The sequence below is a fragment of the Anser cygnoides genome, chromosome 1, assembly GCF_040182565.1.
Source record: "Anser cygnoides isolate HZ-2024a breed goose chromosome 1, Taihu_goose_T2T_genome, whole genome shotgun sequence".
Classification (NCBI taxonomy): Eukaryota; Metazoa; Chordata; class Aves; order Anseriformes; family Anatidae; genus Anser; species Anser cygnoides.
Window position 1 is genome coordinate 117262919 of NC_089873.1, and position 21798 is coordinate 117284716.

At 40.1% G+C, this 21798-nt stretch overlaps 1 protein-coding gene across 12 annotated transcripts in view; it reads right to left on the reverse strand.

Moving 5' to 3' along the window:
* PRDM15 (PR/SET domain 15) overlaps positions 1–21798 on the reverse strand; it is a 39474-nt gene that overhangs the window by 4474 nt on the left and 13202 nt on the right. For 5 of the 12 annotated variants that reach the window (XM_066979142.1, XM_066979128.1, XM_066979135.1 and 2 more), the window contains 19 exons: positions 21195–21317; positions 18444–18542; positions 17405–17629; positions 16632–16767; positions 15354–15535; positions 14625–14719; positions 13598–13685; positions 11895–12062; positions 10594–10688; positions 9345–9476; positions 8274–8408; positions 6139–6302; positions 5631–5710; positions 4910–5029; positions 4003–4134; positions 3414–3497; positions 3122–3297; positions 639–719; positions 23–235 (listed from right to left, as the gene is read on the reverse strand). In XM_066979142.1, coding sequence (XP_066835243.1) covers positions 23–235; positions 639–719; positions 3122–3297; positions 3414–3497; positions 4003–4134; positions 4910–5029; positions 5631–5710; positions 6139–6302; positions 8274–8408; positions 9345–9476; positions 10594–10688; positions 11895–12062; positions 13598–13685; positions 14625–14719; positions 15354–15535; positions 16632–16767; positions 17405–17629; positions 18444–18542; positions 21195–21317 — 2528 coding nt within the window. The other 7 variants (XM_066979158.1, XM_048071443.2, XM_066979151.1 and 4 more) reach the window with 6 other exon arrangements.

The following is a 21798-nucleotide window of genomic DNA, read 5'->3' on the forward strand; positions in this document are numbered from 1 at the left end:
CACCCTTCTACTGGAGCTTTACCTGCTGAATGCTCTGTACAGCTGAGTTAGTTTCATCTCCAACATTTCCTGTAAATTCAGCTTCCTTTTCTGTGTATTCACTGAAGGCAGGGTCCTCAGGCACTTGAGCTTCCTCCTCCTCACCTGACTTTTGCTTCCGTTTCTGGCCACGTTTAGGAGCTTTCATATGCTGTTTCCCTTCTGGTAATTCGCTCTGTTCCAAGGCTAATTCTGGCTGGAGTGATGAATTTCCAAACAAAACACTAAGCAAAATGACTTGATGAAGTTCCAAGTAAGACACTATCACCTGAAGTTGTTTTACTGTCGATTCTCAAGCAAAGGATCAAACTTTAGCAAAAACTTGTTTTCAGAGAATGAGAATTCATGTTCTAATTACCTCAATTTTATGAGCATGTTATATAACAAAACAAATCAACAACTTGCATCTACTTATGCTGCTACATCTTAGAACACAGCATGCCACACATTAAGCTAGGACTGGTTCTCTAAAAACCGTATTCCTTGCCTACCAGCCCACAATTGGCTATGACACATAACAAAAAAAATGATGTCCCCAATTCACTCTCCAGCAGGCCTGACACCTTGTCACCATAAGAATTCAGCAATGGTGAATTTACCTGAACAATCCCAATTGAGGAGGCATCAATGGTAGTAGTCTCTGGCAGCTGCTCTAAATCATCAATCCTCACTGAAAGGATCTGTGAACAAAGAGGTATCAGCCTGGTGAACAGCAGCAGAACAGACCACAGCCAAACAATACAGCATAGCCTTGATAAATCCTGTCACAAAGCAAAAATGATGTAATCTAACATTTTCCATGTATCATTTAATATAATGCATGGCTTTTTTTTTTTTTTTTAAAGTAACTTTCATCATATGACATAGAATCATAGAATGGTTTGGGTTGGAAGGGACCTTAAGGACCATCTAATCCAACCTCCTGCCATGGTCAGGGACACCTCCCACCAGACCACGCTGCCCAAAGCCCCATCCAGCCTGGCCTTGAGCGCCTCCAGGGATGGGGCATCCACAGCTTCTCTGGGCAGCCTGTGCCAGGGCCTCACCACCCTCACAGTGAAGAATTTCTTCCTTACACCGAATGTAAACCTACCCTCTTTTAGTTTAAAACGATTCCCCCTTGTCCTGTCCTGTCATTATATGATTGAACAAAGAATTGCTCTCCAACTTTTTTATAAGCCCCCTTTAAGTACTGAGAGGCTGCAGTGAGGTCTCCCCAGAGCCTTCTCTTCTCCAGGCTGAACATCCCCAGCTCTCTCAGCCTTTCTTCATAGGAGAGATGCTCCAGCCCCTTGATCATCTTTGTGGCCCTCCTCTGGCCCCGCTCTAACAAATCTACATCCTGCTTGTGCTGGGACTCCATGCAGCACTCCAAGTGGGGCCTCCCAAGGGCAGAGCAGAGGGGCACAGTCCCCTCCCTCCACCCACTGCCCACCCCTCTGTTGATGCAGCCCAGGACGCAGTTGGCCTTCTGGGTTGCAAGCGCGCACTGCTGGCTCATGTCAAGCTTTTTGTCCACCAGAACCCCCGAGTCCTTCTCTGCAGGGCTGCTCCCAATGAGTTCTTCTCCCAGTCTGTGCTCCTGTCTGGGATTACCCTGACCCAGGTGCAGCACCTTGCACTTGGACGTGTTGAATCTCATGCAGTTCACATGGGCCCATTTCTCAACCTTGTTCAGGACCCTTTAGATGGCATCCCTTGCTTCTGTTGTATCGACTGCACCACTCAGCTTGGTGTCACCTGCAAACTTGCTGAGGGTGCACTAGATCCCACTGTCCGTGTCATTAATAAAGGTATTAAACAGCACCAGTCCCAGGACAGACCCCTGACAGACACCACTTGTCACCAGCCTCCACCTGGACACAGAGCCATTGACCACCACTCCCTGGGTGCAACCTTCAAGCCAATTCTTTATCCACTGAATGGTCCACCCATCAAGTCTGTCTCTCTCCAATTTGGAGATGGGGATGTCATGTGGGACCGTGGCAAAGGCCTTACAGAAGTCCAGGTAAATGACATCGGTCAGTCTTCCCTTGTAAATCTTTTCCTTCTCACTGAAAACCAACAAAGTTTAAAGACAACACTAGAAGAAAGTGTTTATTTTCATATTCCAGACAGAACACAACCCACTGAGAATTGAGGAATTCTATAGTAATGTTTTGTCAAACATAATTAGACAAAAAAAATATTATTTTAATTACTATTTATAAATGTATTAACTGTGTCCTATTCCCTTATTTTCAGCAAAATCTATACTTCTCAGCTTATTGAAGAACAGAAACAAATTGCCCTATAGATTGCAGATACTTAGCTGCATTTTTAAATCAAAAATCAATAAACAGAAGTTTTTGTTGACTGCCTACATTTCATCATGATGACAGGGAAGGAATAGTTCAATGCAAAGCAATGCTGATGATAAACTGCTGGTAAAATAAAACCTCAAAGGGAAAGGAGAAGCCTTAGTCAACCTAAACAATAAATGCTGAGAAAAAATACAATATCTATTCAGAAATTTAGAACAAAGAAAGAGCCCCATTACGGTCAGACAAAACATCCCTCTAATCCAAATTCTCTGCAGTCAGCATTCATCTTTAATACTAAGAATCATTTTACATCATCAGCAGATACTGCTGTCATCTCTATTCACCACTTCTTTCAGATCACTTCTAAATACGGAGAACACAATGGGAAAAAAGAATTGATTATGGTCACTAGTAGATGAAGACAAAACATGAAAAGAAATATGCATTTAAGCTGAGGGGGAAAAAAAAAGGGATTTAAGTAATCAGAAGAACTTCATTTTTAGGGAGTGGTGATCAGGTATGTTTACTACTGAAACATAACAAAACAGCTGATTCGGCTAAGTGCATGCTTAACAGATGCTACCTGAGCTGGTATTTATCCTTAACCTTAAAACTGGCATCAAAAGAGAACAGGAAAAAAAAAAAGAGGGGGGGGGGGGGTTGATGGGGGAGGAATTCCTTTCAAGTCACTGAAGGTCATAAAGTTTCCTAAAAAAAAAAAAAAAAAAGAAAAGTCAAAAAACAAACCACTCTATGATCTACCTGCCAAACTAACTCACCTCTGGATGTTTACGCCTCATATGTCGACTCATGGATGCTCTGGTAGAAACCTTTGTCCCACACAGCTGACAGCTCTGGGCTTCTACCTTATCATGAGTGAGCTGTATGTGCTTCTGGAGCATGTAATCAGTGACATACTTCTTATCGCAGACAGAACATGTCCACTGTTTTCCTACTGGTGGCAGATGGAAGGAAAAGCTATTAGCAACAGCCCCCGAAGATGAGTATCATATGAGAACTAGGAGAAAAGTTAAGCTGTAGTCTTTTATTACTGTATTTTAGAGGATTTACCTGTATGAATTAGCTTATGAGTCTCCATCGTATTTCTCTCACTAAAAGTCTTCCCACAGAGCTCACACATAAAATCTTTGATTCCTGTAAGAGTACATTTAGTGTAAGAGCAATAAGAGTATTACTAAGAGTAATACACTTAGTGTAAGAGTAATAAAGGCACCTGGGACAATTCTGAATCTTGTATTACCAAAACACTCCACCCCACAGCCAAACAAATAAAAAGCCCAGTTTCACCAGCTATTTTCATTACACCATGCCACTGTATCAGTCTGAAAATAAATCAGAAAATAACGTTTTGTTCCATGGAATAGGAAACTGGAGACTAATTTAAAACAAAAGCAACACTCTAGGTCTATCCTAGACTAAACCAACCACCCTTAAAAAGCGGAAACATGAAAGCAACCAAACACACCTTAACTGTATAATAGGTGGTCTTGACTGACCAAAACCTCACTTTTGAAAAAGCACAATATGCATATTTGTTTTAATAATGTTCCTCATATTCTCTCACTGTTCTATAAAAGAGCTCTCTCAGGAAGCATTTAGCTGATTCAGTGCAGCTTTTGTACATCCTTAGGGACCTCACCTGTGTGTCTTTTGTAATGCTTCAGCATGTTGACTTTCTGTGCAAATTTTCGGTGACATTCCTTGCACTCGTATTCTTTAATCCCTTTGTGAAGCTTCATGTGGTGACGAAGCGCATGTTTTGTCTTCATTCCTGTGAGGTACAAAGATACAGCTAAAAGCACAGTATGATGATTTTCTCCATTCTCCCACCTTCAGAAGGGAGCTCAGGATGACCAACCACATGTTAGCCAATAGCTCTAAGTTGGTATCTGCTGTGTATCCGCTATTCAATGTTTTTAATTGTTTAGGTAGCAGTGCACATTATCATTATTATTTTAGTTCCAGGCAAGATCTCTGGAAAACATCTGAAGAACCATGTGGAAGAAGCAAAACAGCAGGGAGAAGCAAAGATAAAACATCCTTAGGGATGTCAGACTTACTGCCTTCCACTAATATGTCAGTTCAGATATGGTTCAAGTTATAGCTCAAGTAATTCAAAAATTCAAAGCAACTTTGACTCCTAAAGCTCTTAGAAAGAGAAATTACTCTACTTCTTAAGTCTGAAAACAGTCTAGAATGAAAGAAATCAAACAACAAACAAACAAACCAAAACAACTTTTATTCACTTTGGTACTGCAAATGCAGTGGAATTCACTCAGGCAAGCACTCCTCAATCTAACAGAACAGAGGCAAATTTCATTGACTTCACATGTGTCTTACAGGTCGTGGAACTAGATTGTAAAATTACGGGTGTTTAATATATGCATAAGGCTCCTAATTAATACAGTTTCTAACACTCTAAAGAATTTACATTCTGAGTACCTTCCCAATATTCTAAGTCATTAGAATAATGGAAGTCATTTTAATTCAGATGTTCACCTGCTACTCAGTATCACAGTTAATGGAAAACAAGGCATTAGACATACCTTTGCCACATTCTGCACACAAGTATTCTCGGATATTATCATGGACCCGCATGTGTTCTTTTAACATGTCTTTCCTAGCAAATGATTTGCCACATTGCTCACAAGCATGACTTTTTACACCTTAAAAATAAATTTAAAAGACAACATAAACAAAAAAAAATGTTAATGAAAAATGTGCATCCCCTAACACCTGACTAAACTGGTGAATTAGAGGGCAACAGTCCACCTGTGTTGACAGCCATATCTTTCATGCATATTGTAGACCAGACTGGATTAGGAGACATTAGAGAGAGAAAAAAGCTGGCTTTTTGTGCGAGATCTAAAAAAAGAAAGCCTGAGGTAGGAAAACACTGCATAGCATGAAATAATAATGAGCTGTTAAAAATGATTTTGCAATAGCAGTTTTCAGCCTGTGTAATGGTGAGAAGGTGACATGGAGAAGAATTTGAGGAAGAACGGAATACAGAATTAGGATTTTAGCAGATGAATCCTGCATTATATTAACTAAGATCTGGGTTGTGTGCCTTGACCAAACATCTTCATTAACACTATCTGTTTTAGAAAACTGGTCTACCTTAAAAGCATAAATATATCATTTATCTTATTGTAACTTACAGTAAAAACCCGTAACTTATTTCTCCCTGAAAAAAAATAAGGCAGGCATTGGCAACAGAAATTTCTTTGTAATACTGAGAATGATAAAGAAACACAACATTTTTACCTGTATGTATAAGCTTATGTCTTTCCAGATTCCCTATACTGTTAAAAATCCTTCCACAGATTTCACATGGATGGATGTATCTGAAACCAGAGAGACCAAAACTGTCATGCTTTTCCTGAGACAGAGGTGGTTTTCAGGCATTTTTGTCAGTGTGTTTGGTAATACTAATTACTAGAAAAGTTCCTTGAAACATAAATGCATTTTAAAAATGAGCCTTAGAAACACCAGGTTTGCTGAAGGCATTGCTATGCCCTCAAATGATATATTTTTTAAAAATTCTTATTAAAACCATAGATTTATTGTTTATAAAGGCCAAACTGGGTCACTGTTGACTAATCATTTTAAGTGAATTGGCAGTGATATATAAGCATTTCGAACTTTTAATCAACATTTTAACACCCATTAGTTTCTGGTCTTTTAGTACAACCCAATTCTCTAAAATCATCAGATGGCAGAGCCACTGTGACTTCAAGATAGCTCCTCATATCAGTCCAACAAGTCATCTTACTTCTGTACATTAGGATCAGGCAGGTTCTCCCGATGAATGACCATGTGTGCATGGTAAGTTGCCTTCAAAGCAAAACGTCGATTACAAATGCTACAGCCATAGCCTTTCTCCTTGTGCACATCCATTATATGCTTCAGGTACTCCTTCCCTCGGCCGAAAGTTAACTGTGGAATGAACCAATAGTGAATGAAAGGGGAAAAATGTCCTTAGAACAGCAATGATTTCATACTAAGTTTTACTGGGATCTCAAGCCAGAGCTACTAGTCAGAAATACCCTGCGTATCACGAGGTGAAAATTCTGGGAAAGCTAGATTCAGGCCTGAACCTGTTTGGCCATTACAAACACACTGCTACAGGACATCGGTTAACTCACTTGGAAAACTAGCTTGAGATGTTATCTCCGGCTTCTTGCGGACAGAGGGCAGAAGTGCAGGAGAACAGTTTGCTCAGTTTTGGACAGAAGTCGTGCTTCTTACACTGCGCAAGTAGAGGACCTCCAATTATCTGTGCACTGAGGAACAGACTTGAAGAGAGCCACATCTAACCTCCACTAGCTGTTGAACCAAGGAAGTCACAGATGGAGAGAAATGTCTTTTGGACTTTAGGGATAGAGTAAGCTCTCTTCTGCAGAGCAAGAAGAGTTGGTATTTCTAGGCATTTGCAGAGCAGCGATTCCAGCTCAGGTCCTGGAAGCACTACAGCGATGACAGCCAGGTGCTTGACCTGGGCTAAGTAACCTTGCATATACATATATGCTCCTATATATCAGGGCAAAGTGCCATAACATGATCTTTTGCTCTGATTTTGGAATTATTCAGGGTATAACTGACAGTACTAAATAGCTTGGTGAAGATGTCCTTTGGGAAAAGGAAAAAATAAAGACAGATATCCTCAGAAGACATATGTCACTAACTTATTTATATGTGGTTCTCCCTTAGAAATGTGTGAATTTTCAGCCAAAAAGAGCCTCCCCATTTCATCACAGGTAACACTCACTTCCCACTGCCTTACACAGTTGTTTACCTCACAGACACTTACAAAAGTGCTAAAACCAAACAAAATAAAAACAGCTTCCAGAAAGAGCTTTCTAATTTGAATGGCACAATTTCCCACACTTAAAAGCATACATTTTGATGCAGTTTATGTACCCATTAAGTGCCAGACATTATAATTACCACATTGAAAGCAAGTACACGATTAACTGCTGTGATACCACATCTTATGCTTACTGACATAAGCTTAAAATCAGCTTGCATTTAAAAACAGTTTGCAGATAAGAACAGAAAAATGACATATTAATATCTCTGAGTCTTTAAAATGAAGATAGCTTAAGTACTTTCACCACATTAAGAGTAGACTGTGACATAACGTCTGATTTCCAAAGGCCAAGTTGGTGGCTTAACTACCAAGGTTCTCCTGTCCCACTGTCAGTTTGGCCAGTTTTGCTGTTGTCACTGATTCATTTTGCATCCCCCCCACCACAGCACTGTGTGGTCCCCCAGTTAGGGTACAGAATCCAAATGGGCCTTGAAGATCCCATTCTTCCTCATTATTTCTTTACTAAATGGCAAAAGCCATGCAATAAGAGACTGAAAGAGTCTTCCTCTGTTCAATGACAAGTGAGTAAAGTCTGTGCCAGTAGAACCATCCTGTTAGTAACAGAATAGGCCAAGAATAAGCAGTCATGCTGAACATTAACAACGGTGTTAATCCTCCAGATTGGGTATCCACTAGAGGACATCTGATCTCGTCAAAATGAATCAAATTGCAGTTGGTATCATTCAGAATTGCCACAACAACTTTAATTTGCACATAATTAAAAGATAGCGTAAGATTTGAATATTCCTTTATTGTTTCTTCCTCCAGTTTTGCTTGCTTGCTGCTTTACACAGAGGGAGGTGTATATTTATGTATTTATCTTTTTAAGTATTTAACATTTGCCTTACAGAACACCACCTGATGTCTTACAGAATAAGATCACTTCCTAGAACAGAGGTAACAAGCACTGCAGAGAAGAGCAGACCTGTGAACTGGCCTACTCTTTGCTAATCCTCAGTGTTACTTAAAACTGAATAATTTATAAATATCTCCACTCCTTCCCCCCATCAAATTAATTTGAAAGTATTTAAAGCTACCTGGCACCTTTTGCAGCTATACTTGTGAGGCTCAGAATCTGCACTTTCATCAGAGTTGTCATCGTTTTCCTCTGATGAGATTCCAATTTTACCAATGAATTCTTCTCTCTGGTGATCGTCCATTAGTGCTATATCCTGTGTAGGGTAGGAAAGAATATTCTGTTTTAATAAAGACCTATGTCAACAGGTAACAGCTTGACAGCTGGTTTTTTTTTTTTTTTTTTTTGCCACCCTGACTGCTTCACATTAACAACTGCTGTAATGTTATTATTTATAACATCCTCCCACTTCATTCAATTCAGGTAAACGAAGTCCCTCTGTGCATGACTAAACAAGGAACAACTGTTTATCTAAACAGATAATACTCAGTTTTTGTATATAAAAGGAATTTGAACGTAAAAAGATACCCAACTGGTTCAGTATTACAACCATATAAGCGTCTTTATAAGCATCACTGCGTGATACAATTCCTTTCAATTTTGTGCTAACCCAGTTACGTCAAAATAATCAGTGTCTGTTTAGGCACTAGTAATAGTGGTGTTTTTATTTTATATTTTTCTTTTTAAAAATGATTTGGGTCATTTTGACTAAACCAGCTTAGGAACTGAGCACACAGCCAGTTATGCCGGCATATACAAGAGAATCACATTCACTGTGATTCAATTACTTTTCTGGTTTGTTTGCTGGAACAATGCATCTGTTAGCAGTCCTCCTGTTAAACAGGTCGTTATTCTCCCTGCCTTAAGCTGTGCAACCTCTATGATTAACCCAAGGTCAAAGAAGTGTATTTACATAATGTTCAGAACAGCGTTCTGCAGTGGTACCTGAAATAACTTTAAATATGATAGTCCACGTACTCTGTAGCAGTCCACCTGTGGAACACAGAGCCATGGGTAAATCAGAACGCGACACTTGCTAGGCTGCCGTAGAAACATCACTGCACAGGGTACACAACCACTGCTGTGTTGCCAGTATGAACACGCGGCTGTAACAGTCTGAACATATTTATTGATACGCTTATTAATGCTTGCTAAATAACAGGCCTTTCCTACTAAAATATTAACACAATACCTTAAAATGGACATGAATATGATCTCTCAGCACATCCACCCTGAAAAATTTCCGCCCACAGATTTCACAGGTGTACTTCTTGTCTCCATGTGTTAAAAGGTGTTTGTTCATATTGCTTCTGCATGAAAATACCTAAGACAGAAGAAGAAGGATGGGTTTTTGTATCATGCCCAGCAGGACTACAATTCTTTATAAGTTATCCAACGGACTGCTCAGAACATATTTACTATCCCATATTATTCATTCTGGCCAGAAACATGTAGGAACTCGGCAGACTGCCTCAGAAACTGCTGACACAGCAAAATACACATAAACAGCTTCACAGAACTGACTGAAATTGCCTGCTTGTCAGAGGTTGACTTCCAAAAAAGATGGAGCAGAATTACATAGGGTAAAATTAGAAATATTTAGACCGTGTGTTCTGAACCAAGAACATTGCCTCTATCTGTAAAAAGATACATACACAAAATCTATCTTCCTTGATATTTAACGTATTGAAAAAAATAAAAAAAAAGGCCTACAGACCAAATTAAGTATTGCTTGAGCACATCTTGCACCATAAATCATTAAACATTTATCGAACCACTAGTTAAACCCACAATATTCATACTAGTGACAACAGCAACTTCAGATCATGAGAATTAGCTCCCAAACACAACAGTGGCATGGTCACACAATGAGTTCACTTTGAATTCTAACAGAAAATGATTTCCAATGCACACAGTCAATTCTAGCTGTTTACATTCTGGCAGAAAAACTTCATGCTAAATAGTGTTAAGCCAAGGGATTTCACTGGCAGACACAGTGGCCACATTACACTCTGTGTTTTGTTACATGTCCTGAAAAAATTCTAGTCCGAACTTCTGTTTTGTTCTTATTTTTGCCATAACAGCTCTCAGTGTCTCTAGACGCAGTGTGCTTGGACATATAATGGAGCTGACGCAGCTGAAAGAGCAACAAACACCTTGGCTGGGCCCCAGGACTCGCTGCTAACTGACCGCATGCCTGTCTGAGCTGCGAGGTAATCTGATTTGGCAGATACCTTAGGGAACGTCATTTACCTAAAACATTTTGGCAGGCTAAGTGTCTATTCAGGTAGACAGTTACTGTGGTTTAATACATGGGTGGTAACTTGTTATGCCACGATAACTCATTCAGAAGCTCTGGGTTGAGGCACAGCATACCCTTGGAGTGTTCTTGGAGCTACAACACAGAGCTTCACGGGGCACATGCTGGCAAAGAAGCCTACCTTCCCACACACGGGGCATCCCGAAGGCTCCTTCTTGTAGCGAACCATGTTTTCCGTGCTGTGTTCAAAGTCTTCTCTTTTCACACGCCTCACCCCTTAACAGAACAGTCCCCATCAAAAAAACAAAACAAAAAAAATAAACCATGGTTTTCCACTCCAATCTGCATGCCCTCTCAGGTGAATACTGTAAAGAAGAGTGAAACACTGGGAAGAGCCTCAACGCAGAAGTTAATTGCTAGCAAAAGGAGAATTGCTTAGTTAAAACGGTGTCTTAAGAATATAGAAGCAGTCTGCCAAAGTGATATATCCCAAGTGTTGGATATTACACCAACTATACTGTGTCTGAAAACAGACATTTATTGTCAACAGTAAAACAGGCAGATGTAGTAGGCCTTGGCATTTTGATCAGTTACCTGTCCTAGAAATTCTCCCCAAAAATCTCTATGGAGAGAGGGAACCATCTGGAAGCTTTCAGACCTTTCTCTGCTACTTCCAAGAGGGCTGCTGCTGTTCTGTGAAAGTTGAACACGAAACTTCTTGCCATTTCCCCTCTAACCCTTGTCCTCTAGCTGTCCTCTAGTTCATGACACAGAGGGATGAATCATGCGAGGCCAGTGACGATCAGCTACACCCAAGGCAACAAATCAGATAATCTGCCTTTTTTTTTTTTTTTTTTATCACCTGTGGTCTTATCATCTCTACCACTAGTGGCATTTTAATATATACTTCAGCAATCTATCATCACCCAAGTTTTTCCACTCTCTCTGAGTACTTATAAGATCTTTAGACACTTGAAATTTCAAACAGACAAATATTATATTATTTTCAAACATTTCCCCAGATTTTGACAGATTAACATCACACAGCATTTTGCTTATATTATACTGGCCAGGTAGTAGCCTTTAAAAATAAATTTATATTGCAGTCACTTTCAGCCCTACATTGCAAGTTAATCCTCTGCCCTCAAATTTTCAAGTTACCACACATTTAAAAAAAAAAAAAGAAAGAGCTCAAATAACTTTAAAAATTAGAGACTGTTAAAATCAGCTAGTCTAAGCTAATGCGTAGCAACCCAAGCAACTTTCACGTAACCGTTAGCAGCACTGATTCCAATCATGTGAAGAAAAAAAAATGGTGCAGCTCCTAGAAAGGTTTCACAGAATTAGGTAACTTTCCTCAAGGATTCATTACTATTATTTTTTATAAGTGCCACATGTTGCTGAAGCCTGCTACTTTAGGTCAGGAAGCTGACTAAAAATGACACCTACCATAACAGTTCTGTTCATATGCAGTATACTTACCTTCCAGGTGTCGTCTTTGATGGTCTAGCATGACATCCTTCCTGTAGAACATCTTATTGCAGATTTCACATGCAAACTTCTTATCCCCATGCTTTTTCTTGTGTTTGGAAAGATTACTGTTTGTAGAAAAGAATCTGAAACACATCTCACACTGGAATGTCTTGTCATCTGTAAGAGAAACCATGCAGGTCTTTACAGAGGAAAGCAGGTTTTGTGTGTTTGTGAGACAGGTAGTTCTTTTGTTAGACCTGAATTTTAACATAAAATACATCATTATATGTAGGAGGATTGAGGAGGGAAATGCAGAAGCATGTATTTTTCTTTTACTTCAAAATTTGTCTTCCCATTAAAAGCATAATAAACATCAAACAACATATCACGTTTAATCTTGCCACCTATGAAATTAAGTATCACTGGAATGTACTGGAACATTTTTTTCAAAAGCAATAGAAATGTATTATGTTAATTTGAACACTGGCTCTAGCATCATAACTTCCTCGCCTGGGCTATCTCCATTGTGGTCTAGCATACATTAAAATTATGTTTGGAGTTGACTGTGTAATACCTGCCAGTACAGCATACTCCAGAATAAAGTATAAAATCTCAAAAAGCAAACCATTACATGGTAATAGGGCTATGGGAAATTCACTTGATATTCAGCAGCTGAGACTTTTGTTGGAACATGACACCGTGGTGCTGTAGGTGGAATTTGCCAATGCTAAAGCAATCACAATGAAGTAACGGCTTGGTTTGTTAAATAGTAGAGCAGAAACTGCTGCTCATTTTGCTAACCGTCAACTCAAGAGACAGAAAGTATGCTGCTGTCTTTGAATGAACACAAGACTGAGGTCACTCGGCATTATTTTCCATTCTACATATGGCTGAGTTTTTATACCAGCTGTACCCTCTGAAAGGAAATGAGAAAACCTACTTTGGATGGTGTGGAAGGGGCAATTGCCCAAGTGATTCTAAACTGAGAGTTATCTGTAAAAGTAATTGGGATGTCATTTTCTAAGCATAAGATCACTCAGCACAACTAATATGAGTAACCACAAGGGATCGCTGTGGAAGAAAAGGACAAGTTCTAGTGATACCAAGAAAGAAGCATCTGTAGAGACTACTTCAAGTATAAAGAAAGTATGAAAAAGCGGAAGAGAACTGTACAATCAGAGAATCATAGAATGGCCTGGGTTGAAAAGGACCTTAAAGATCATCTAGTTTCAACCCCCCTGCTCTGGGCAGGGTTGCCAACCACTAGAGCAGGCTGCCCAGAGCTGCAAAACCACAAAAACTATAATCCCAGAAAACTACAAACTATTGATAGTACTGGCTCCTTTTCCAGTTCCTCTATCGCACAGAAAAGAGGCCAAACTTAGTTTCAGGAAAGAAAGTTAAACAGATGGTGACAGGGTAGCTGTGAACATACGAGTGAAATATTAGTTAGGCTTTTATATAGTTGAGCAGGAAATACTAAAAAATGCAATACATAAGTGTATGTGTTGCTCTACAGATTACTGTTTTAACTTCTATTATCACAAGAGGTTTTGTGACGAAAGGGGGAAAGAGGGGGCAGGTTGCTTGTGGTGATGAAACAATCCAAATGCCTACTTCCCCTTTGCAGTTACTATACTGAGAGAGATTTGTAGACCTACCCACAAAACTGAGTAAAGATGAGAGGAAGCTGAACCGTTAGCCATTCTCACCTGTCCTGCAGTTATGGAATTCCAACGCGCTCTCTATCCGAAAGGCCTTTTCACATGTTGTGCACTTGTATCTGTACTCGTTGTCAACCTGAGGATTGCAAACAGTAAGTGTTTAAGAGGGGAAAAAGCCAAGTCACGTCTGACAGAGAAATTCTGAATCTCAATTACTTTTTCTGTCTTTTCTAATTTTTCTTCCTTCAACAGGACGCTTAAATACACACTGACGAAAAATTCTAATGCTATATTATCATGCCATGTTTCTACATATGATCTCTATACAAAAAAAAAAAAAAAAAGAACAGACAATGCACCTGTGTGCTTGTAACAGTCTTGCTGATAACCTCCCAGTCCGATATGGAGACAGAATTTTTGAAAAGCGAGATGTAATCTGACTCATCCTCTAGCTCCAAAGTAGATGCCAGGAATCAGAGAGCTTAGGACCTTGCCCAGCAAGAACAGAAATATTCACTGATAAGGCCCCACCACAGGTGTGTTAAATATTTATAGGGCAGCAGCACTGAAAGGCCCTCATCAGCAGGCATGCCGCTGCTACTATAAGCACCACACATTTACACATCTGTTCACAGCCCTTACTGACACAGCCTTCAACCTGAGAGTTCACCCACTAAATGATGCTATAGGTGGAGATAAATAAACCAGGACAGGCAAACAAGACTAGAATAGTCCTTTTTAATACAATAAACTGAATTCAGATCTCACTTCTAGGTAATGCAGGTCCAGCTAACTCCAGCTTCTCTTGCTGTAACAGATGCCTGAAAACAATTTTGTACAGAAAATTCAGACATGGAAAAGGACTTCCATGCTCCAAAGCGTGTCCACACTTTCCAAACTAATCCATTGTTGTAACAGAAAATGTTACCTCTCCCTATCAGTCTTGTCTCACTTATAAGAAATTCACAGATATCCGCTCAAATGTAATTGACCCAAACTCGCCCACTAGCACCTGGATGCCCATGGTACATTTTCACCTAACCTCAGAAAAAGCCCGCTAGTCATTTCCACTCACTTCGTTCCTGCTGTGCTTGTACGAAACATGCTGCTTCAAGCTCTCCTTACGGCTGAACAGCTTTGCGCATTCCTCACATTTAAATAGTTTGTCACCTGAGGGGATCAATCAAGATAAAAAAAAAAAAGTCAGAGACTGATAATCATCAACTCTAGGCAAGACAGAGGAAACCAATGCACAAGCAACTGCAAATAAACAGGCTAGGGATGAGAAGTTTTAGTAATTCAGGAGATCCAAATAATGGATTTTGACCTTTTCCATTCTAGTGCAGTTTACCTACTGACAACAATTTTGTTTGGTTCCCCCCAACCTTTTTGAAATTGTTATTTTTCACAGAATCCTTAAAAGCAGGTCATGCACCCCTGGAACTGCAGATCACAGGTCAAAAAGCACTCCGCTGGTATTTACACATCAATGTGGACCATGAGCCTGTGAAGATGGGGGACTGTGTGTATGTAAAGGGAAGAACAGTTTTGGAAAAGCCATCACATCCTTGTCTCTGCTTATAATATGTACCTAAATTCAGATTGTAAATACTCAAATTTCAACTCCCAACTTTTATCTTCTCATGCATAAATTAAAGAGGTCTCTAGAGGAAGTTTAAAAAAAAAAAGCAACTCTATTAAGATTATGCATACCAATATCTAAGAATAGTTTAAATGCTTTACTCAAAGGTGGAACCAACGAGAGACAGAAGCAATACGCAAGCGAGGCAAAAGGCAAACCCACCATGAGAACGGATGTGCCTGCTGAGGTTGCTGCTGTTCTGGAAGATCTTACTGCAGATACTGCACTGATAGACTCGTTTGTGCTCCCCGAGTTGTTTTATCAGCTTCCGCCGTATACCATGTCTACTGGAGAGAATTAAACTTCTTTTGAGGGACATGGTGTTTTGGTGATGAGCAAACCTACTGGATCAGAGAAAGAAAGGCAGGGACTGAAAGGTATCCCACAGGTTGCAAGAAAGTCCCACGAGCTGGCAAAAGCTAGGAGAGTGTTATGCTCAGCTTCTGGCAGGAGAGGGAGTGCTGGAGCTTCATCCTTGAGAAGGTGACCTCTTGGCCACCCACTGGTAGCAGCAGATGTCAGAAAGCAGCTCGCTCCAAATTAACTTCACCCAGGATGAAAAAGAAAAAAAGCAGCAGCCACCAGCCCCAGAGATCGTCTTTTCAGGCCTCTCAGAGCAGCATAAAGGATCTGTTCTGCTTATTCTCTAAAAACATTAGCAGTACTTCGGCTTAGAGATCTGGGCAGTTTTCATGCAAAAAGCGTGTATGACGGGAAGGCAGTTGGGCACCAAGAAGCAATACTGTTCTATCTCCCAGCACAACCACCAGTTGGAATGCATTTTTGATGGTTCTCTATCTGGTAAGAACTTCAGTATATAGCATTACTAGCTAATTTTCAAACACCAAAGACTTTATCATACTAAAAAAAAAAGAAAAAAAAAATCATTCAAAAATACAGGTTTATCAAGCCGGAAAGACATAAAAGAATTTAAATCAGTCAATGATATTTAGCAGTCTCCCTAAGGTTCTGGTATACATAAATTTTCCCTTCCTAATGCTCTAAGTCTGAAGTATCGTGCACATGAATCAGTATGAAGTCATTTATGAGTTAAGATACAAACCAGACTGAATAATAATGGTTAGCTTTTTTTTTTTAATGCCAAAACCTCTTTGCCTGCTTTATCACCAACATTCAACAAGAGTAATATTTCACTGTGCAACTGGAAGAGGCTTTGGTATCACACTGAATGAAACCATTAAGATGACAGAAAATTAAATTCCCATGGTTTATATTCTAACCTTCTAGCACAATTATTTCACCAACTGTGCATCATCCTACAGTGCTCGATCCAGCTTTGTGGCTCTTCTAGTGGCAGCACCATGCAGTTTTATACTAATGAAAAACAGCATCTGTGGGCTCAGTGTTTGAGCAGAGCTGTTACACGCTACTTAGACTCGATTAAGCCCGAGAGGAAATTCTGCATCCCAGAACACTTACTTTGTGACTGAACTGATGCTGTTTGTGGTGCTAGGCATCTTTCCTAAAACCAATTCCATAATCCTCTCTTCTGCAGCTGAAGGCAGGGCTACCTCATCCGGCGGGACTTCAGTCGCAGTGTCAGCTACACGTTCCGCTGCAAACACATCATAAAAATGCAGTGTTAAAGTGGAGAGCTTGAAAGGAAACCTTAATTGCAGGAATTTGCTTTTGTAATGACATGTGGCACTGAACTAGGATCCTTGACAAGTAACTGATTGCAAATGAGTAGGTAGTACTTTCAAGACAGAAAGGGGCTACTGAATCACAGGTAGGCTGTAGCCAACATCTCTTCTGACGGTGCAATTTCTTACCTTTCCAGCCTACTACTACAGTTGACTATGCCTCGCAAATTCCTACCAGAACTTCCCTTAAAGGAACGTAAGACCCTGAAAAAAGCCCCCTCCAGGAATACACTGAAAGGCAGAGAGAGGAAGCTATCTCTTCTTGAGGGGGAAGATGCTTTCTCTCCTGTTCCTTCTTGCAGGATGCTATGCAGTTCTCTCTATTCCTAAAATTGTTGAAGGAGAATGCAGGTAATCTAAGCACAGATGTTGCAACCTTTACTGTAGACATGGACCTTGCAGATAATTAACATCGGTTTGTAAATCATCTGCTTTAATGATCTGCCTAAAAACGTCCACCCTGACTGTGCTTTACTTTTTAGGCCTTTCTGAAAACTAAAGACATATGAGGGGAACATGTACTCAGCATTGTCTTAAGTTTTGTCTTACCTGCAGGCTCCTTCTCTTCAACAACGACAAGGGGTGTTTCTGCTTTTGCTGTTTTGGGCTTTCTTCCCCGTCTGGCTTTCCTCCTTGAGTCTGTACTGGCACTAGCTGCATCACAAACCACTGGCGGATCCGTGGGGGGAGTCTCTGTTGCTTTCTCTGCAACAGCCTCATTTTGGCTGGCTTGGGGAGCACCTTTAGCTTGTTCCAGGTGACTCAGCAAGTGCTCTGGATAGATGGAAAGAACAAGAGAGTAAAGAGGAAAGAAACCGCCATGAAATCCCCCAAGTGATAGATCTAGCTGAAGCCTGTCAATCAGGTCGACCTCATTTAACAGAGACTCACTTCAAGTTATTTCAGAAGCAGTCACAATACCATCCTAACTAAAAGCATACGGTCTATTAAACAACCAAACAATTACTAACATGGACTGCAATTTTTAAGAGATTTGTTAGATATAACTGGAAATAGGCTGTGTCCCTGACAGTGTGTACCTTTTTCCAAAAACCCAAGTTACTTAGCAGCCTAAGTTCTCTTTTCAAAAATAATTTCTCAAATGGTCAGAGCTCTTAAATATTTTAAATTCTTTAGAAGACTGAATAAAACAGCTGGAAATGAAATGCAGAGAAAAGGAACCCACATATTTCATTACCTTTACTACATCTGTGATATAAATACCAGACAGACAGTATCATTAAGTCTAAGCTGACGTCGCTGATGTTATAGACCATTCAGGCAGTTTCCTGTCCTTGATATTCCTAATGCTCACATCATCTTCTAGACAATAATTTTATTTCTTCTAGATTCAATATCACAATTGTATGCCTAGAGATTGCCTGCTGCCACATCAATAACATCATTGTTTTACCTTTCGCAAACAATTTTTACACAAACATATAAGACCTATTTTTACACGAATATATAAAACCTTTATCTTAGTGCATCGTGGATGAGGACATGGCTTTGCAGCCTTGTGCTCTGGGAGAACAGAACTCTCCTAACGCTCCTCAGTACTCTGGCATCAATTTCTAACACTCCTTACCTGTCAGCAGCTGAGGCTCTTGGAAAGCAGAAGAACAGACTTTACACGTCCACTGGCTAGACTCTGCTTCTGCAGCTCCGCTGCCTTCTGAAGCGTTCACTAAATCACAAGAAGAAATAGTTTAAAGCTTTGAAAATGTGAAAAATAAGTAGTAAATCCCCGTAGCCTTGTTCCTCTTGCAGTGACTCCCTGCATACCACAACGTATGACTTAAGCAGTAAGTGGCCCACAGAGGCAACTGCTTAATTTTGAACTTCCCAGCTATATTCCCACCAGCAGACCAAACAAAACAAGTAGTCACATGCCTGTTACACGTGCAATTCACGAGAAACTTAAGTATGATTTATTCTCTGGGACCACTTTGGGATCTTCCAGACATAAATACTTGAAAAGTCAAAACAGATGAGAACACCGAACAGAATCCAAATGGCTGCACGGAAGAACATTGGTGCTCTTGTAAGGACCCGAGGGTCCCTTTATCACTTTCTAAAGAACAGCGATGATCAAAGACACGATACAAATCAATTTTTAGCAATGGAGCTACCGGTGCTCTTCTGGGTCAGTTGAGGACAGAAGCGGAGAAATCCTCCTTGCTCTCTCTGAAGAGCATCACAGACTAAGAGTATTTGGATTAACAGACCTTAAGGGTGAGAACAATAAAAACCTGGTTTTGAGTGGTTTCATGAACTGGATGTTCTATCAGACTACTGTATCAGCATTTTAACTAGCATATCAGCTAACAAACACACATGAAGATATTAGGACGAAAATGGATCTGGAATTGGAAAAAAAGGTTACTTTGTTCACAGTCCCTTGTCCTTCACTCTTTGGATGACCTGTCTGAATTTGCCAAGTATCTGGTAAGTCTGGACTGGTTCACAGAATTTTTGACACACAAAGCTGAATATTCCACAGTACACAAGAATTGCCCAGGAAAGTAGGATGACACTGTAATTAGATTGAGTGAATGCCAGTGCAAAAAATTCAAACTGTACCTCAGTTTCTGCCACAGATTTCCTGTATGACAGTAAGCAAGTCAGTTAATCTTTCTGCCTAAGGACCCCATCTGTAATGGGATGATAAAAATACTTCCTCCTTCTCACTCTTGGCTCTTGAACCAAAATAAAAGACTCTCCGAGGCAGAGATCGTTCCCTGCTACAAACACGTTCAACATTCTGCACTACACACATCAGACCTCATCCACACTGTAATAAATACATAAAAAATGACTCGATAATTCAAAAACAGAACTTCCTTCTCCACAGGCTATGAAAAGAACTTCTTGAGAGCTTTGTCCAGGAGGCCAAAGACAGCAAACCTGAACCCCCAAGTTCTGCATAACTTAAAGGTCAAATTGGTAAACAACATGTAAGCTAAGCTATTGGATCCATATCATGATGTTGCTGGCTGGTAAAAGTGAAAAGCCACCATCTGCAAAACGGAAATCTGTCTTGGAAAATTATCTCTGGTTTTCACTTCCCTTGCTCCTTTTACCTACCTCAAACCTAGAGACCCTAGGTACTACGTGTACTGGTTTGCCAGGGAGAGTCATGTCCTGCATAGGTTCCCACTTCTTCAGGCTTCCAGGGTTAAGCAAAGACCTGTCAGTTGCCAGAAGCTTTGCAGGACTTGGGGCCAGCAGTCAGAATCAAAATAAGCATATTTTGTTTTGTAAACACCAAAACACTACAACAGTGGGAACACTTTAAGGCTCCTGCAGTGTAAACAGTACACAGTTTGTTTCTGTTGAAGCTGGACTTTCAGACAGTAGTGTTAGGGATGTAGAAAGGGCTGTTCAAATTCTTCACCATTTTTTTTTCAGGAGAAACCAGTTATGCTAAACTGAAAGGCAACTGCCCAGCCAGCTCCATCTTTCAGCTGTGACAGCATCCAGGTAAACTTGAACCTCTTCTGACTAAGTACACACCTGCAACAATCTCCTCCTCTTCTCCTGACTACTTTTAACACTAGTAAGCAAAACTTCGCAAACCAACCTTCTCAAAGAAGAGACCCAGAATACTTTCTTTTGATCCTGATCTCCAAACTATGTACTCCGAGTTTACTTCAAGGCAAGGCGAGGCAACTCGTGTTAGACAGCTTCTTAATTGCATTGTTCTCTTATCAGAGATTACAGAGGAATTGCTTCATAATCAATCTTGGGGACTAAGCTTCTGTGACACCACTAGTTGTTTCCTGACCTTGTGTTCTTTGCCAATAGTATCTGTATTGCTCATAAATTTACCTAAATCTGAGTTTCTGTCAGCAAATACAGTCTGAATTCTTCTAGACTTCTGGTATCACTGTAATTTAGGGATGGGCAGCATTCTTGTCGTTTCCAAACAGCACTGTTCTTACACTCACATTCTCATGTTTTCTTCTAGCACCTGACCATTTGAACTATTACAGTTTGCAAAGAAAGTCTGCAGATTTTCTTTAGAATTGCCCCCACCAAACCTTAACCACCTCCAAAGTCAGAAGCAGTTACGGTTTTCATGAAAATCATCTGCCTAAAGGTCTTTTTGTCCCTTCTGGCCTTTTTTGAACCTGCCTATGTGTTTTAAGCAAAGTGCCCATGAAAATAAAAAGAAAAATCTAGACTTTCAAACCCTCTATGTTAGTATTTGCTGAATGTTACATAACCACGGTATCTGCAGAGAAATGGTACACCCAGCAGCTCTGTAGATCTGTATCTACCCTCTTTAGATCTATATCTACCCTCTTTCTCTCAAAAATAACATAACTTTGCATACCTGCTGGATCAGCTACTGGTATGCTGGATTTTTTCGTTTTTTTATGGGGGAAGACAGCAGTCGAAGGCTTTGAAGAGACTTTGTTCCCCTCTTTATCATATTCCATCACTACCAAGCACATATCTGTGGAGAGGAAAAACAGTTCCTTTTCTTTACTTTCCAGACCCTTTGATTCTCCTCCTCTGTACTGACAGCAGCACGCATAGTCACAAAGTTTTGCCTAACAGCAGGCCTGCAAAACACATTCTCATGTAAAATCCTAACCAGGACATTTTTATGCCTGGATTTGCATAAATGCCTTTGATGTTATGGAGTATATAGTGAAAGTGCTGAAGACAGAAAGCAGGACATACCTAAGCTTTTTACCTAAATATTTTTAAATACCCATTTGCACAGACTGTATACATGAGAATGGGTTGAAAATACATGAATGGGTTAAACTAAATAGGAAAAAGATGAAACCACTCAGTTAATACCAACTGAAAACATCTTAGAATTTACAAACATGTTAACAGGACTGATTGAGCATTCAAGACTGTGCTCACCACCAAGATCAGCCATAAAGCAAGCTATTGGCATTGGCCTCTCCCCAAGACATTTGTCA